Here is an 18,055-nt window from a genome sequence, read left to right as displayed (position 1 = left end):
ATGATGCTAACATTCTCACTGACAGCATGAGTCGACCTGATGGGATCAACATCCCCGACGGCAAGTTCTACCTTGGAGATGCTGGCTATGCATGTCCGTCGGGTATTCTTCCACCCTTCAGGAAAACAAGGTACCATCTCAACGAGTTCTCTGGTAGGAACTTTCCTAGGACTGCACAGGAGCTGTTTAATCTCAGACACTCCAGCCTTAGAGTAACTGTTGAGAGGGCATTTGGAGCTCTGAAGAATAGGTTTAAGATCCTGGATCAGAAGCCATTCCACCCATACCCCACTCAGGTTAAGCTAGTTCTTACTTATTGCATTCTGCATAACTGGATCCTCCAGTGGGGCTTTGATGAACACGTGCCTGAGGAGGAAGATGTCGAGCCTGACGATGTTGTAAGCTCCGGCCATGGTGTGGAGGCATTTGACAATGACGCTTGGAAGAACAAAAGGTTGGAGTGGGCAGAGGCGATGTGGCTTAACAGAGGTCAGTGCAGGATTTGAAGATTTGAAGATGGAAGAAGAACAAGAAGCAGCAGAAGCAGCACCTGAAGCAGAAGCAGAGGTAGAAGAAGAGGAGAGGACAAGGAAGATCTGGTAGCACCGACGAACTAGCCGCTATTTAGCCAATGGCTCTTAATAATTTGAACTGTCATTTGATAGTAGTTAGGATGAATTGTCATTTGTTTAAGTAGATGGTGCTACATGTTCAGATTCTGTGTGGTAAGCTCACCACTAGTTAGAAGTGATGACAACACCTTATGCAGGTTGCAACCAAACACCATGTCATATGTGCGCCTAATGTAATGCGGGCAACCAAACGCCGGGTCGAAAATGGTTGTTTCATGCAACAAGGGTCATGCAGGCAACCAAACTATGTGCATCTCGGGTTTTTTGGCCTGCATCCCCTCAAATCGGTTCAATAGAGCTAGACTCGCCGGGCCAGGCTTAATCGGCAATGTAACCAAAAGTCTTGCGCGGACGTCTCGCTCGCTCGATCTCACCCAACTCTTCCTGCTGCGTGATCTGGGAGAATTGACGTGCTGGGCCACGCCGACGCCCATGCATGCATGCAATCATGCGCGCTTCAATGCCGGCGCTGTGCACCGTTGAAGGAGCTGCACGTGCATGCCAGCACATGCATGGATCATGGATGGATATCTCGTCCAGTTCTTGCGCGTCAGTGCAGTGCAGTGCGCGGCTCATCTCCAGGCTCCGGGCGTGACCACATGCACGCACTGTGGACCATTAAGTGGCGACCGCGACGGCTCGTGTGGCCGGACCGGCCCCTAGCCACAGCTGTCGGCGAGGGGGGTAGCCGCACATCAGGGGGTTCCCAGATCTTCCCCTGTGCTCGCGACGCGTCACCGTCATTGACCTGGTCGTGCTCAGTTACTCATCACGAGCGCCTTGATGCAGCACGATAATGCTGCCTGATTGCCATGGTCCTGGTTGATAGATCATCAACCAACCAATCGTCTCCCGTCAGATAATGTCGACGTACGGACACGTCCACAGTGGCAGAGGCGTACGTACTGCAAGCGATCGGAGCCTGGTGGTACTACGTGTAACATGCGTGCGTGCGTGTGTGCGTGGTACACCCAACCAGATGCGCATATTCGTACACGTCCAGAGTGAAGGAAATAATGGGAGAGGTTGAAGGAGATGCTGGTTGTGACACACGCTAATATCAGAGAGTCTCCCCTTAGATCAAAGGTAGCTCAAATGGCTACTGCACGTACAACGGAACCGAGAGAAATAACCTATCATAATTAATTCCCATTTCCAGGTAGGATCCATAGTATAACCTGCAGCCTCCTGGAATTCATAATCACCATTTTCTGAGGTTATTCGGTCCACGTGTTGCTATGTGAATTAGCCGATGAAAATTTGGTTTGCTGCCATGAGAATCAAAATTTAAAATACACATGACTCTTATTATATTTGATTTTGTATAGTTGCAACAATATTATTGAATATAAGTAGAATAATTGAATGAAAAACATTTCCCCATGCATGGTTGAATGTTGTGATGGATCTTAGGGATGGCAGTTTTTTCTATGGCTATGGGTACCCGTGGGTACCCTACCCGAACACAATGGGCATGGGCAACATTTGGAGTGATTTTATATCCATGGGTAATGGGTATCCGTACCCACAAAATATATGGGTGGGGCATCTGTATGAAATTATGCCTATGGATAACCCAATGAATACCGAGAATATTGTAACAATGATTAATGAAAATAACTATTATGACTTGTGGGGTCAACTCTCGACGTCCTATGTGACTCCTCAAAAAGATGAATTCTTGACTCTTCGCTACCAGACTCGTGTCCAACTCTCGATCCAGCGACCCCCATTCCCACCACCGCCTCCCTCTGTGATGGGCATCCACCAACCGCTGATCATACTCCCTTGATGCCTCCAAGAGGCCACCTACCAAAAGAGGTTGCGTCAGTGCTATACTGCTCGCCCGTCATCAGTTAAATTTTAAACTCATTTCTCTACCTTCTAAATTTTAAATGCTATATATTGTACTCATTGGATACCCAATGGGTGTGGGATACCCGGTGGATATGGGCATGAGTGCTAATTTATGATTTAGTTGCCCATTGGGTTGGGCATATGGATTTGGAGGCGGACAACTTCACTTTCCAGGCCTTTGGAGAAGGAGGTCATGGAGGCAGTGATGGAGAGCGCCGAGGCGGAGCTGGAGATGGTCAAGCTTCAGTTATCTTGGTTCATGGCCGGACACGGGGAACAGGCGCCAGCGACCATTTAGATTAATTATACCTAGACGGACGAGCTCCATTTAGTTGATGTAAATGTAATGAAATCTGTCATGTTTAGATGAAATCCATCATGTTTATATGAAATCCGATCGTGTTTGATCGAATTGTGTCCGGTTAGTTTGAGTTGCTGTGAAAATGTATGCGGCTACAGTTTGATGGCTGCCTCCCGCATCCGTGTCCGTGGACTGATCCCTCCCTATCTGCGGACGGATGCGGTAGAAAATTTACGGGTTGCCGTTGGAGATGCCTTAAGCACTAAAACCGTGAATATGCCCGAGTACTTCTACGCCTACCGGATATATGGGGTAGACAATGCGAGTGTATGTGGCTGAAAACCTAAGAGGGGTGAACGGAGAGAGAGAGAAAAGAGTCGTGTCTACCTTAACGTCTGATTCTATCGGTGTTGATATGCAGATGTTATTAGTATTTTCAAAGATGTTTTGCACTGAAATTTTTATGATGGAAATATTTTACAGTTGTGGTTCTGTTCTATGAACGGAGTGTGATTTTTGCGCCATTAACTCAAAAGTTAACTATATTCCCACTGAAGGAGGGATGGAGGGCAGACCAGATAACAAAAAGCCGGTGGATCGATCATGGCATTGGCCCGAGCAAATGGGCTCCGAATCCTTGGATGCACGCACACATGGTTCCGTCGCAATCAATCAGTCCAGCTATCTTATCGCCTAATTGCTCGAGCATATATAAAGTCGATCTCAAAATGACAGTGAGGCGCAGAAAGAGACAGAGACTATTTGCGGTCACCCGTGACGCATCTAGGGAGTAGCTGGCTATATCTTCTTCTCTCCTCTCTATGCATGTTTCGACCAATCGATCGGCGAATCGATGGATGGATGCTTCAATATGCAGGCCTAGCCTTTGGCTGCAGCTACGGGCTGTCTAGGTCCGTGGATCAAGGGATTGGATTCCATCGATATCACTGCTCCTTGCGCTATGCATGCATGGCATGATTCCCGTCGGCCGTCACCCGTCGCTCACCTATCACATCAGCTAGCTAATTAAAGACTACAACCACGAATTCAAAAAAGAAAAATACAGCCACAAATATATGGGTTGAACTAAAACCACCACACTTATTTTGGATTGGAGGGAGTACAAACTGTTCGTAGGTTGATTTAAAGAAAATGTCTTTGGTCGATTTAGCCGTCGTTGGATCATCATCAGCTCACCTTCTTCCTCCGGCCTCCCCCCGACACTGGCTAGGCCACCTGCTGCTGTCAGCGGCCGCAGGCGCTATTACACATGCCTCAGCTCACTGTCCTTCCCGCCTCCACCACTGTGGGTCAGTCGGCGTCCCTAGCCATCCCTCTAGCTCCATCATCTTCCCCGGCTCCATCGAGCACTCTGTCTTGCACCAACCAACCTCAGACTCGCTTCAGCTGTGTCGTTCCTGGCTCAGGTTGCTCCTGTTGGAACCGGCTAGCCCTAGCTCACCCTCAGCTCACCCTCACATACACAGGAAGAAGACAACGCTGGTTTCCGGCGACGAACGCCCCGGCGCTCAGAGCATCTACAACAGGCGTCAAAAAAAGCTCTGCGCACTAAAAATTCGTTTTTTTGCGCCCAACGGCTCCAGCAGATACTGTAGCGCTAAAAAGTTTTGGGCGCGCGCTGAAAAACGCTATCGCGCAGCATATTTTGGGCTCCGGATTGGGCGCGCTTCATAAATTACACTGTCTGTTTTTCGGGCGTGTGTCTTTGGGCGTCTGGTAAAGCAATGTTGGTCCCGGCGCACTAAAAATGCTAAAATGCCGCGCTATAACTTTTATTGGACGCGAGATTTTTGTGCGGTCGTTGGAGATGCTCTCACAACGCCATTTTTCTTTATAGCTGGACTAACCACCACGGGCTACAACCTTGGACGCACAACGCACGCGCTCTCCTAACAAACTCAACCAGGAGGGATTTTATACTTGGCCGATGCATGCATGCACATCGCTGCCCACCTCCCCGATCTACGCACTATCCATCCGCTCGGCCCGGCCTCCACGACGCGTTCTACGCGTACGACCCGACTGGCTACGAACGGAACGCTGCGGCCGTTTTGCTCCTACTGCCAGCCTAACTACGACGGCTACGAGCACTTACACGCACGCCACATACACATACGCACACACGTATACTTTGCCATGGCTTCTGCTGCGTCCCGCACGTTCCACGCGCATCTGACGCGGCCGACGAGCCCGACACCACCAGTGCATCCCGCACGCCCGCATGCATCCGACGCGCCCGACGAGCCCGACACCACCAGTGCATCCCGCATGTCCCGCACGAATCCGTCGCGCCCGACGAGCCCGACCACACACGCCTACACCACGGTCCCGCCGCGCCCGACACGCCCAGCGCGCGCCCATACACATGCCCGACGCGTCCGACACTGGCGCCGCGGCTTATTCCAGCCAACAGCTCCTGGCCCGGCATCTCAGGACACCACATCTAGTCGTGACCAGCTCCATCCCGTGCTGCGCTCATCGGATATCGCTCGCACAAATTGTAAATTACCAAAAAAGGATTTCGCCCCGCTTTATATATAAAGAAAATCACCAGAGTCACAGAGATCCAATAAAGATTCACACTACACACAAAGGAAGCACACAAATAGAGTACCTGAGGGTTCTGTTGAGGGCGCAGCTTAAAAAGCCCTAAATAAAACAAAAAAGGAATCACAAACTACCAAGTGGCTAATCCGGCTACGGCGGTGGTGGAGGAAGCGGCGGCGCCAAGTGGAGGGCCGTCGCGTGAAGATCTGTAATGAAGATGTCGATGGCGTCTTGGTCTTGCGGGCGACTAACCGGCCGCTAGAGCTGCAAATAGCCACAAATTTTAAAAACCGTGTCAGTAGCTCGTCGAAGAAGCACATGCTGGATCACAAGTTTATTGCGGACTGTCCATAGCGTCCACGCGAGAACCCCAATACACAGTCACCTAATGTGGCAGGAATGCTATAGAGAGGCGTGGATTTCCTCGAAGAGGCGGGGGAAGTTGTTATTACACCAACGTCTGCCAACCACCTCCCGGAAGCAACTCCAAAGGAATTGCGCGGACACGCGGGTGAAGAAGATGTGATTCGAGTCCTCCCTCGTCCCACACAAGGGGCAAATCCCATCTCCAGGGCCATTCCTCCTGAGTACCTCCAGATACCCGGCCCCGAATCCATTGCCACAGGAAGATCCGAATCTTCAGCGGCAGTCTAATCGCCCAGATTAATGCGAGAGGTTCTGGGCCAGGAGCTGCCGCACTTGCCTAGTCGAGCGATTTGGTGGAGAAGCGGCCCAAAGACTCCAGATGCCAAGAGATGCGATCGCTCGTCTGATCCATGTCTGGGGACTGAAGGGCCATACACTCAAGGAGTTCCTTCCAGGCGACAAGTTCCGTAGTCCCAAATGGCCTCCGGAATGTGAGGCGCCCTAAGTTAATAAGGGCCACCTCGAGATCCGAGGCTAAATTCAGGTAACTTAATAATATTAAACGCGTAAGTTAATGATACTAGTTGATATCCCGCACGTTGTTGCGGGAATATTTTGCAACATGTTCCATTTTGATTTGTTGTACGAAACATGAATATTTGAAGTAACAATATAAAAAGCTAAAAATAAAAATACATATAATTTATTATGTTTGATTACTATATAGTAGTAAAATCTTTATTAAATATATATAGCATAATAGAATGAAAATTCTCATGTATGTTTCCTTGTTGAGATGGGTCCTTTTTTTCATGCATCTCATGAAGTGGCTTGGTTGCATTTTGAGAAACATATGAGAGTCGGGGTGAGCCTTTTCTCATGCATGTAGTGCGAATGATGTGGCATGACTACATGTTGAGAGAAATAGTTAGTGGGGCCTAGCTATTTAGATATAGAATATGTGTGTATGGAATGATTCCCCTAGCACGTCAGCCGTTGCTCATGGATCACATCATACGTACAGCTACAGGGACACCACCTCTATGTGTGCATACCTACAGCCGACCGTATATACGCGCGCGCTTGTGCATCAAATTGCACCTCGCACCATAGAAGAATCGAAGAACGTTCGTAGGAGTAGGGGGTACCAGTATGCATGCGTGCACATAACGGAAAGTTGACGAGTCGTCGTCACCAACATGCGAGATTCCGACCGAAACTTGATAGCTACCACAGTTGATATGCGTGTATCTGCGTTGTGAGCACATACATATCTTAATGGCTAAGATAGAGTCTACTGCCTCCACGTACATACTAGCTGACTACACGTACGTATCTTAGATGCATGCATGGTCTCCTCCTACGCAGAGTACCTATAGTCCAACATCATAGGGTTGGCACATGCCGTGGGGAATGAGATGCTGCACGTACAACCGCGCAGGAAATCCGTTCCATGCCGGCCGTCCATTTCTGGATCGGCCAGTGCACGCCGATATGCACATCACCACTTGCACATGCACGTGTGCGGTATACGAAATTCCTCATCATTGTTTACTGGTAGAACTTATCTCTATATATATCCGATAGAGATCTTAACTAGAGAAAAATACTTGAGTACTATATTCGATCGAGCACTCTCTCGCTCAGAGTGAATAAACACGGCGGGGCCGTGCGCCCGTGCGCTCTCGCCATCGAGACGATGCACGTACCATACCATGCAGTGCACCGCTCGCAGCAATGACTGGCCGCAGTATAGACGCAGACGCTCATAAGCCACGTGTGAAGCGTTTTCCGCTCTGGTGCCAGGTGACTAGAATCCTAGCCGCTGTCAGGAGAGGCCAATCTTTCGGCGCCGTCCTTCGGTGACTCCCCTCGGCCGATGACCTCTCAGTCGTCGATGGTCAGGAGGGTCGCCTGATCCCGTGCGTCGTCCTTAGGTTTTAGGTTTTCGACGTCTTGGCTTCGGTGGTGGCAGCGACGCTGAATAAAGAAGCTCAAATTCCTTCCTCAACAAGGCGATCAACTGTATGGGTGGTGATGGGTTTGGGAACTAGCCTATCGAAGCGGGGATGTCATGGTGGCGAAGGCATCCTTGTGGCGGACTTGTGTACTGTTGCGATGACGTCTGCTCCAGCGCGGACGCGCTGAAGTGGTCTGCATTAACGACATCTGGAAGATGGATTGTGTCTTGGGTTTGTGGTTGGTGGAAGGCAGGTATGGTTTTCTCCTTCGGCGTCGGGGTGACAGATTTAGAGTTCGATGGCATGTCTAGGGTGTTGCCCCGGTCAAATTAGTTCAACGACAATGGCTTCGGCTTTGATGAGTCACCTTGAAGATCCACAAAACTGCATCAGTGGTGAAGCTGCATCAAGTTCCGATGAGGAGGTGATCTGTCATTTTCTTTTGTGGTTGTTGTGATGGTGCAGAGGCAGGTGATGGGCATCAGTGTCAAGCTCAGGGGATTTTTTGGTCTTGATTGTAATTTTCTTTCCTAGGATTGATGAATAAATTCAGAGCACCAACGTCAAATCTAAAACTTGAACCCTGATGGGCTAAAAATACCAGTGTACTTCTAACCATTCTACCGGTTCGCTTCTCACATCGTTTACTGGTAGATCTTATCTCTATCCGATAGAGATCTTAACTAGAAAAAAAATACCAGAGTACATATGATCGAGCACTGTCTCGCCCAGTGTGAATAAACACGGCGGGGCCATGCGCACGTGCGCTCTCGCCATCGAGACGTAACGTACCTATCATGCACTGCACCGCTCGCGGCAATGCACCGGCCGCCTCTATTTATAGCCTCCCACGCCCCATCCTTTTCCACATCCCAGCCTCAACAACCACCAAAGTACACACACCACACTAATCAAGTACACATCCAGGCCACCAAGGCACCCAGCGAGCGATCACCATATCACACATAGCACCATGTCTGGCGTGTGGGTGTTCCGCAACGGCGTGGTGAAGCTGGTGGAGAACCACCCGGCGTCGGCGGCGGGACCGCCGGGCGGCGGGGCGGTGCGGCGCAAGGCGCTGCTCCACACGCCCACGGGGGAGGTGGTCGCCTCCTACGCCTCCCTGGAGCGCAAGCTCGTCGCGCTTGGCTGGGAGCGCTACTACGCCGGCGGGGGCGGCGCCGCCGGCGACTGCATGCTCAGGTTCCACAAGCGCTCCTCCGTCGACCTCATCTCCCTCCCCAAGGACTTCGGCCAGTTCAGCTCCGTCCACATGTACGACGTCGTTATCAAGAACCGCGACGCCTTCCGCGTCATCGACGTCTAGCCTAGCTGGCTGGCTGATGATTCGGCCATTCGATCGAAGCAAGCACAGCTAGCTCGTGCGCGCCGGCGGCCGCCACCGTCGCATCCATGTCGTCATCGATCTCCGCTGGTTAACTTGTCCACCTTGTGTATGTGTGCGTATGTCTATACGTGTGTATGTATATGTACGTGGTGTATTGACGTATATATAGATATACATGCTGCGTGTCCATTGTGGTTAATTAATTCGGAATATGTATTTGGCAACTGTGTGGCAGATTGCCAAAACGACCTAACCACCTGGCTGCCCTTTGATCCCGATCGCTCGATGCACAGGAACCTCGCGACCTCCTCCATCCACGACCTCTGATAATATTCCTGCTGCTTCCCATCCCTGCCGCGCTCTAGTGGAAACCTCCTCGGGTGCTGCTGCCGCAGGCTGACTGCGTCGCACCATGCCGTCGCCGTCGCGCATCGTAATCATTCCACCGCCAGCAGCCTTTACCTGTCCGGCTGTGGAGAGGAACAGCGCGTGCTCGAGTCCTCTCGCGCGATGGCGTGCTCCGGTCCAGTGTGCCGCCGGCCGGCCGGCGCCCTCTCCTCTCGCGCCATGGCGTGCTCCAGTCCAGTATGCGCCTAGTCGTCCGGCATCCTCTTCTCTCGCGTGATGGCGTGCTCCAGTCCAGTTCGCCCTCGGCTGGCTGGCGTGCTCTCCTCTCGCGCGATGGAATTGGAGGCAAGTGCAGTTCCAGCACCCACCACCAGGTCAGTTCATGTCCGCCTACATGCCTGCGAGCTGCTTGTGTTTATGCCAATATGGTTTTCCTTGTTCACCGACAGCCTCTAGTGGCAGTTTACATAATCTGTCCACCTCCTCATCGTTTAATGCTCACCAACTAACCCACATTGAACGATCACAGTCGATGAATGAATGCATCTGAACATTCCAGCCACACCACAAACTAGTGCAGAGCAGAGCATCCAACGCGTTTCTCCCTTTAGTTTGGCTTGCTTGTTTGTTTGTGTTCAACTTCAGCACTGGCTTGCTTCAAGTAACATAATATGATCAAGTCAAGCCATTGGATGCTAGTCCTAGTTTAAAGAGGACTTTGTTCGGTCAAGTCTCAAGTCAAGCAAAATTAGTACTCTCTCTTGCACTTTTTTTATCTACTCTAGTGGCCTCTGGTCGGTCAAGTCAAGCTCTACACTGAATCACTCTAGCAGGCTCAACTCCCCCCGGCTGGTGCTTGCCTCTACCACCCTGGTGCTCCGCCTCGCCGGCCGGTAACACTACTGTCTTTTTCTCATCGCTACTATTTTTTTTCACGTGTGAAGATGGAAAGGGAAAAAGTTAGTGTGGTGTTTTGCAGTGGTAGTTTTGATCCGGAGAAAAGCTATTGAAAACATAATACGGTAATTTATGCGTAAACAACATGGTAGTATACCAGTGGCGGAGCTTCGAAGAAAATACTGGGCGGGCCAACTCAAAGGAGAGTACCAAAAGTTTTAAAATTCTCAACCATACTATCGGGTTTTTTCATCAATTGATTGAATTTCGGAGTATTCAAAGTGTTATAAATAGCCGACAACTCGAGGGAAATTGGCATTGATTGATAAATGTGCATTTTAGGAGAAAAGAAAAGTACATATGTGGCACAGCAGCCAGCAGTGCTCGTTCAATCTGGTGCTGCTACATACATGTCGTCAGTTACCATGAGGAGAGAGCATTCAGGCTTGGCCTGATCATCTAAATCTGCTGCTTAGTACTGCAGGTGGTGGGCTGGGTTGGCTTCTGATGCATAGTTAAAATAAAAGAGCATGAATCCTAGGCAGGCCACAACCCAGTTTGGCCCTAGCTAAGGAAGCTCCGCCCCTGTAGTATACACACCTTATACCCGGTAACTTATGTACACAAACCGTAGACCTGATAACTTCATACAAACACCACAGTAAGTTCGACCAGAGAAACTTTTGTTCAAAAATGTGCACTCAAAAACTTCTGTTTAAATAATATGGTGATATATGCACCAAAGAACTGATAACTTAGATACAAATACCGTGGTAACTGTGACCTTGAGGAAAAAACTTGTTGAAAACAACTCCGGTAACTTCAGTGTAAATAACATGATAATATACGAACCGCAGAGTTGATAACTCCGCGGAAACTTTGAAAGGGGGGAGGGTTGTTAAAAACATGCACTCGATAACTTTTGTAAATAGGAGGGTAATATACAATCTGAATCTGTAGATCTGATAACTTGGGTAGAAACACCATGATAACATTGACCAGAGGGAAAAAGTTGTTGAAAACATACACCGGTAACTTTTCGTGTAAATAACATGATAACTTACATGCCATATATGTGGGTAACTCATGCAGCCCATGCGAGATAACTTTTGATAAAAAAAGATCGTCGAAACATATCAAGGTGACATGAAAATTGGGGATCATTTGATTTTAGCCATGAAGACAAACAGAGGCGAGGAGAGGAAGGGTGGGAGTGGCGGCAGCGACATCGATCACCAGGCGGCCGTCGGAGGAGGCTATGCAGGCGGAGACGAGGCCGTGAAAAAATACTACTTACAAACACCACGGTAATATTGACCAAGGAGGAAAAATATGTTGAAAAATATGTCAGCGGTAGCTTCTATGTAAGGAGAAAAATTGGAAAGCATGCCTCGGTAACTTCTATTCAAATAGGTAGTATACATACTAGGTAGTATACATACTGCAGACATGATAACTTATGCAAAAACACCGCGCTAACATCTAGGAAAAAAAATTGTTGGAAACGTACCCTCGATAAATTTTGTGTAACGGAAAGTTGTAGTGAAGCTCAAGCTACCTGGTACTCACTATCTCGGTGGTTGGTTCATCTGGAGATATCTGCAATTCAGTAAAGCAATGTCAGGCGATTATCAGAGACGACTGTACTAATATCACGTGGCTCCTTCTCGCATACCGTGAAGTTGGCAGATAGGTGCATGCAGGCTACAGCCCACATTGGCAAGACCACGTGCAGGGAACAGAGAGAGGGGAGTGAGAGAGGCCTGCCACGGTCACTGTGCATAGTCTACAGGAGAGAGAAGAGAGAGTAGTTAATGCGGTGCAAGAGAGAGGGGGCTGTACGAGAGGAGCTAGGCCCAGGCACTGTAGCTGCCTCCTCACGTTACTGTAGCGCATGGTATGTACTCCGACGACTCCACTAGCACGAGTGCAACAGTAGCATGTGTAAGAGCATCTCTAGTGGATGGTGTAAATTTGGACGTGTATATCTCCATATACATGTTCATATACACCTTGCTAAAATATACACCTCTCAGTTTTTCAGTGGAACGTGTAAATTTGGACGTGTATATTCCAACGGCTATATTTTCAAACGGCTATATTTTCAACGGCTATATTTTCAACGGTCGTATTTCTCTATATAAACCACCCCTACCATCTTTCTTCTAGCACTTCTATCTGTGACTTCTCTTCTCACCTAGATTTCTCTATCGTCTCTCACGCAACACAATGAACACATCCACTTTGGACATGAGTTCTTCGTCATCTTCATCTGGCGACGATGAACTCATACTTGCAGCATTCGCCGAGCGCGAGGAGGAAGAGAGGATGAACGCTCGACGCCATGGCGGTTCCAAGCATGGACGTCAAACAATCAATCGAGGAAGAGATGCCGGATTTGTTCTTCTGTGGGACGACTACTTCAAAGAAGTTCCTCGCTATCCCGAACATTTGTTTCGACGAAGGTTCGTAATTACTACACTTCTCTGCTTTAGCCCTTTTTTCATTTCCCTGTCTCATTTACTTTTTATGCACAGATTTAGGATGTCCCGTAATTTGTTCAAACACGTAGCCGATGGTATACTTGAGCATGATTATGATGGTTATTTTACTTAAAAAAGAAGTGCTTCTGGAGCTCTTGGGTTACATCCTCTGCAAAAGATGACCGCGGCAATGCGGATGCTAACATATGGAATAGCAGCTGATGGTGCTGATGAGTACATCCGGTCCGCTGAGGCTACTAATTTAGAGTCTTGCAAGAAATTTGTGATCAAAGTTTGTGAAGTTTTTGGGGAAAGGTACCTGAGATCTCCAAATGAAGAAGACATTGCTAGGTTACTTGCAATAGGGGAGGAAAGAGGATTTCCTGGTATGTTAGGGAGCATAGATTGCATGCACTGGGGTTGGAAAAATTGCCCCAAAAAATGGCATGGCATGTTTAAAGGCCATGTCAGCGAGCCCACTATGATCTTGGAAGCAGTTGCTTCACAAGATCTTTGGATTTGGCATGCTTATTTTGGTTTACCAGGGTCTCTGAATGATATAAATGTTCTTCAACGTTCTCCTGTTTTTACAAAGCTAGCTGAAGGCCAAACTCCTCCAGTGAATTATAGCATCAATGGCCATCAGTACACAATGGGGTATTATCTTGCAGATGGTATCTATCCACGATGGGCAACATTTGTGAAGAGCATACCAGCTCCAGATACCAGAAAACATAAAACTTTTGCCAAGAGGCAAGAGGGGGCTAGGAAAGATGTGGAACGAGCCTTTGGAGTTCTTCAATCCCGTTTTGCCATTGTTCGTGGACCTGCTAAAGGATGGAAACGTAAAGAAATCGGTGATGTCATGAAAGCTTGTGTCATAATGCACAATATGATAGTTGAAGAGGAGCGACAAACTGGTCGGCAAAGCTGCACTTTTGAGGCAATGGGAGAAAGAGTCACGGTCTCTCGTACTCATGCGGAACAACTGAGCTCTTTTATTCAGATGACTCACCGGATTAGAAATCAAGGTGAACATGATCAGCTTAAACTTGATCTAATTGACCATGTGTGGCAAAAGTTTGGAAACGAGTGATGTCCTAGTTATAAGTCTGTAATCCGTTTCTTTTCATCTAGTTTTAATTTATGCAATGAGTGATGTAATCCATGAATTTATAGCTATCAATAAAATATTTATGCAATGAGTGATGTTATCAAATAGTTCATACAGCAACTAGCGGAAAGCAGTAGATAGTTCATATAGCTCACATATCAAATAGCTCACATTACTCTAGGCCTCGAGCAAGGATCTCATTCTGCTTAGCTTGGTAGAACTGCTTTTGCACATCAGTCATACCACTAGTGTCGATCAGCATGACCCTCTCATCTAATTCAAACTGTCTCCGTGCATCCTCCCTCTCGTTTCGTGCATCCTCCTTCTTTCTGAGTGCAATCTCCTCTTTTCGCAATTCAAATTGCTGTGCATAGCGAGCATTTCTTGCCGCTTCTTTGATCTCATCCTTCTCTTGCTTTGCTGCCCACACAGTTTCTAATGACAGCTTGCAAGCATTCTCATCAGCTTTACCTCTCTTGTCCTTCTTAACACCATCAGGTCTTTTCTCATGTTCAAGAGCATCAGTGTGTATCGAGGTTGCATCAGTGCGTACCGAGGATGCATCTGACGGATCATTGGTGGCTCTGCCTGGACTTTCATCAATGGTTTTCTTTTGTTTCTTAAGAGAAGTTTCAAGTTCTCTTGTCTGCCACTTTGGATACTTTGCAAACTCTATATAGCAATGCATCAATGTGAAAGGCCGTTTTTTTTAACATCCATTTCCTTGAACAGAATGTGTGCATCGTTTGTCTGCACATATAAATATATTGTTAACAAATGCACAACACATATAGAATATTGCACATCACATATTGCACAGCACATATAGAAGTAGAATATTGTGCATACCTTTTCTGCTATAGTCCTTCCACTTTCTTCCTTATTTAAAATCTGCTGAAGGCAACCACAAAATTTGGAGGTCTCTCTGTTAATCAATGTGTAACGGCAATTGATTGCATTAGGATTACGCTCCGGCCATGACGATTCCTTGTGTGTGTTGTAGTACTCTGAAATTCTAGCCCAATAAGCATCTCGGTTTTGATCAGTCCCAGCAATATCCAAACTTGTATTTGCCCATGCTGCTATGAGAACCTTGTCCTCATCACTACACCAATTTTTTCCTTTGTTGGATTTTCCTTTCTCTATTATTGCAGAACGTTGCTGCGTTGATGGTGTTGCTTGATGCTGAGTTGATGGAGTTGCCTGCTCTCCAATTGGACTTTCTGGTTGGGTTTGCATGTAACCAAAACCAAGGGTGTCCAAGAAGCTTTGGTCAGCATCCATCTACAAGCAACCAATGCACAGCTATTTTAGACCACAATCTGGCATCAAATTGACAAGCAAAAAATTATTGAACGAGATGCAAAATATTAAGTTGACTGAAGGACAGCCAAATCACTCATTCCTGTGAATGGGGACTCTAGCCAAATCACTCATTCATGCTACTTTACAGTCCTCGCAGGAATCACCCACACATTCGTCGCCAAGATCACACGAGCCGCACCCCCGGCCGCCGCCCCTGCATCTCCCCCCTCCCCCCCACCCGGCCGTCGCCCAGCCCCCCGTCCCCGGGCCAGGGCGCGCGCCGGCACCGGCGCCGCCGCCAGATCGGGCTGCAGGGCGTGCGGCCGCCGCCCCTGCATCTCCCCACGGCGCCGCTCGTCCGGCCGCTGCCCCTGCATCTCCCCCCTCCCCACGGCGCTGTTGGGAATCGTAGCATAATTTAAAATTTTCCTACGCTCACCAAGATGCATCTATGGAGTCTACTAGCAACGAGGGGAAAGGAGTGGATCTACATACCCTTGTAGATCGCGAGCGGAAGCGTTCCAATGAACGTGGATGACGGAGTCGTACTCGCCGTGATCCAAATCACCGATGACCGAGTGCCGAACGGACGGCACCTCCGCGTTCAACACACGTACGGTGCAGCGACGTCTCCTCCTTTCTTGATCCAGCAAGGGGGAGGAGAGGTTGATGGAGATCCAACAGCACGACGGTGTGGTGGTGGATGTAGCGGCTCTCCGGCAGGGCTTCGCCGAGCTTCTGCGCGCGAGAGAGAGGTGTTGCAGGGGAGGAGGGAGGCGCCAAAGGCTGTGTCTTTGCTGCCCTCCCTCCCCCCCACTATTTATAGGACCCCTTGGGAGGGGGGAGCCGGCCAAAACCCATCTAGGGTTGGGGGGCGGCGGCCAAGGGGGGGAAGGGGTTGCCTTGCCCCCCAAGGCAAGGGGGAACTCCCCCCCTAGGGTTCCCAACCCTAGGCGCATGGGGGGAGGCCCAAGGAGGCGCCCCAGCCCACTAGGGGCTGGTTCCCTTCCACTTTCAGCCCACGGGGCCCTCCGGGACAGGTGGCCCCACCCGGTGGACCCCCGGGACCCTTCCGGTGGTCCCGGTACAATACCGATAACCCCCGAAACTTTCCCGGTGGCCAAAACTGGACTTCCTATATATAATTCTTCACCTCCGGACCATTCCGGAACCTCTCGTGACGTCCGGGATCTCATCCGGGACTCCGAACAACTTTCGGGTTTCCGCATACATATATCTCTACAACCCTAGCGTCACCGGACCTTAAGTGTGTAGACCCTACGGGTTCGGGAGACATGCAGACATGACCGAGACGCCTCTCCGGTCAATAACCAACAGCGGGATCTGGATACCCATGTTGGCTCCCACATGTTCCACGATGATATCATCGGGTGAACCACGGTGTCGAGGATTCAATCAATCCGTATGCAATTCCCTTTGTCAATCGGTATGTTACTTGCCCGAGATTCGATCGTCGGTATCCCAATACCTAGTTCAATCTCGTTACCGGCAAGTCTCTTTACTCGTACCGCAATGCATGATCCCGTGACCAACGCCTTGGTCACATTGAGCTCATTATGATGATGCATTACCGAGTGGGCCCAGAGATACCTCTCCGTTTACACGGAGTGACAAATCCCAGTCTCGATCCGTGCCAACCCAACAGACACTTTCGGAGATACCCGTAATGCACCTTTATAGTCACCCAGTTACGTTGTGACGTTTGGCACACCCAAAGCACTCCTACGGTGTCCGGGAGTTGCACGATCTCATGGTCTAAGGAAAAGATACTTGACATTGGAAAAGCTCTAGCAAACGAAACTACACGATCTTTTATGCTATGCTTAAGTTGGGTCTTGTCCATCACATCATTCTCCTAATGATGTGATCCCGTTATCAATGACATCCTATGTCCATAGTCAGGAAACCATGACTATCTGTTGATCAACGAGCTAGTCAACTAGAGGCTTACTAGGGACAGGTTGTGGTCTATGTATTCACACATGTATTACGATTTCCGGACAATACAATTATAGCATGAATAAAAGACTATTATCATGAACACAGAAATATAATAATAACCATTTATTATTGCCTCTAGGGCATATTTCCAACAGTCTCCCACTTGCACTAGAGTCAATAATCTAGTTACATTGTGATGAATCGAACACCCATTGCGTCCTGGTGTTGATCATGTTTTGCCCTAGGGAGAGGTTTAGTCAACGGATCTGCTACATTCAGGTCCGTGTGTACTTTACAAATATCTATGTCTCCATTTTGAACACTTTCACGAATGGAGTTGAAGCGACGCTTGATATGCCTGGTCTTCCTGTGAAACCTGGGCTCCTTCGCAAGGGCAATAGCTCCAGTGTTGTCACAGAAGAGAGTCATTGGGCCCGACGCATTGGGAATCACCCCTAGGTCGGTAATGAACTCCTTCATCCAGACTGCTTCCTGTGCTGCCTCCGAGGCTGCCATGTATTCCGCTTCACATGTAGATCCCGCCACGACGCTTTGCTTGCAACTGCACCAGCTTACTGCTCCTCTATTCAAAATATACACGTATCCGGTCTGTGACTTCGAGTCATCCGGATCTGTGTCGAAGCTAGCGTCGACGTAACCCTTTACGACGAGCTCTTCGTCACCTCCATAAACGAGAAACATATCCTTAGTCCTCTTCAGGTACTTCAGGATATTCTTGACCGCTGTCCAGTGTTCCTTGCCGGGATTACTTTGGTACCTTCCTACCAAACTTACGGCAAGGTTTACATCAGGTCTGGTACACAGCATGGCATACATAATAGACCCTATGGCCGAGGCATAGGGGATGACACTCATCTCTTCTATATCTTCTGCCGTGGTCGGGCATTGAGCC

General features: G+C 48.9%; 2 protein-coding genes and 1 pseudogene across 2 annotated transcripts; 2 read left to right on the top strand and 1 right to left on the bottom strand.

Annotated features, from left to right (window-relative positions):
* The first annotated feature begins 8,552 nt into the window (after positions 1-8,552).
* LOC123080444 (flowering-promoting factor 1-like protein 2) lies at positions 8,553-9,232 on the top strand. The gene has a single exon (XM_044503371.1). The coding sequence runs from the start codon at positions 8,659-8,661 to the stop codon at positions 9,010-9,012; it is 354 nt and encodes a 117-aa protein (XP_044359306.1). The 5' UTR covers positions 8,553-8,658; the 3' UTR covers positions 9,013-9,232.
* A 113-nt stretch (positions 9,233-9,345) lies between these two features.
* On the top strand, positions 9,346-13,925 carry LOC123080443 (uncharacterized). Its single transcript, XM_044503370.1, has 2 exons — positions 9,346-12,743; positions 12,816-13,925. Exon 2 carries the CDS (start codon positions 12,940-12,942, stop codon positions 13,855-13,857), a length of 918 nt encoding a protein of 305 aa, XP_044359305.1. The 5' UTR covers positions 9,346-12,743; positions 12,816-12,939; the 3' UTR covers positions 13,858-13,925.
* Positions 13,926-14,031: 106 nt separating this feature from the next.
* On the bottom strand, positions 14,032-15,557 carry LOC123076491 (glutathione S-transferase T3-like; annotated as a pseudogene).
* Positions 15,558-18,055: the final 2,498 nt, after the last annotated feature.

Source organism: Triticum aestivum, chromosome 3D, assembly GCF_018294505.1.
Source record: "Triticum aestivum cultivar Chinese Spring chromosome 3D, IWGSC CS RefSeq v2.1, whole genome shotgun sequence".
Classification (NCBI taxonomy): Eukaryota; Viridiplantae; Streptophyta; class Magnoliopsida; order Poales; family Poaceae; genus Triticum; species Triticum aestivum.
This window is presented reverse-complemented; position numbering and strand designations above follow the sequence as displayed.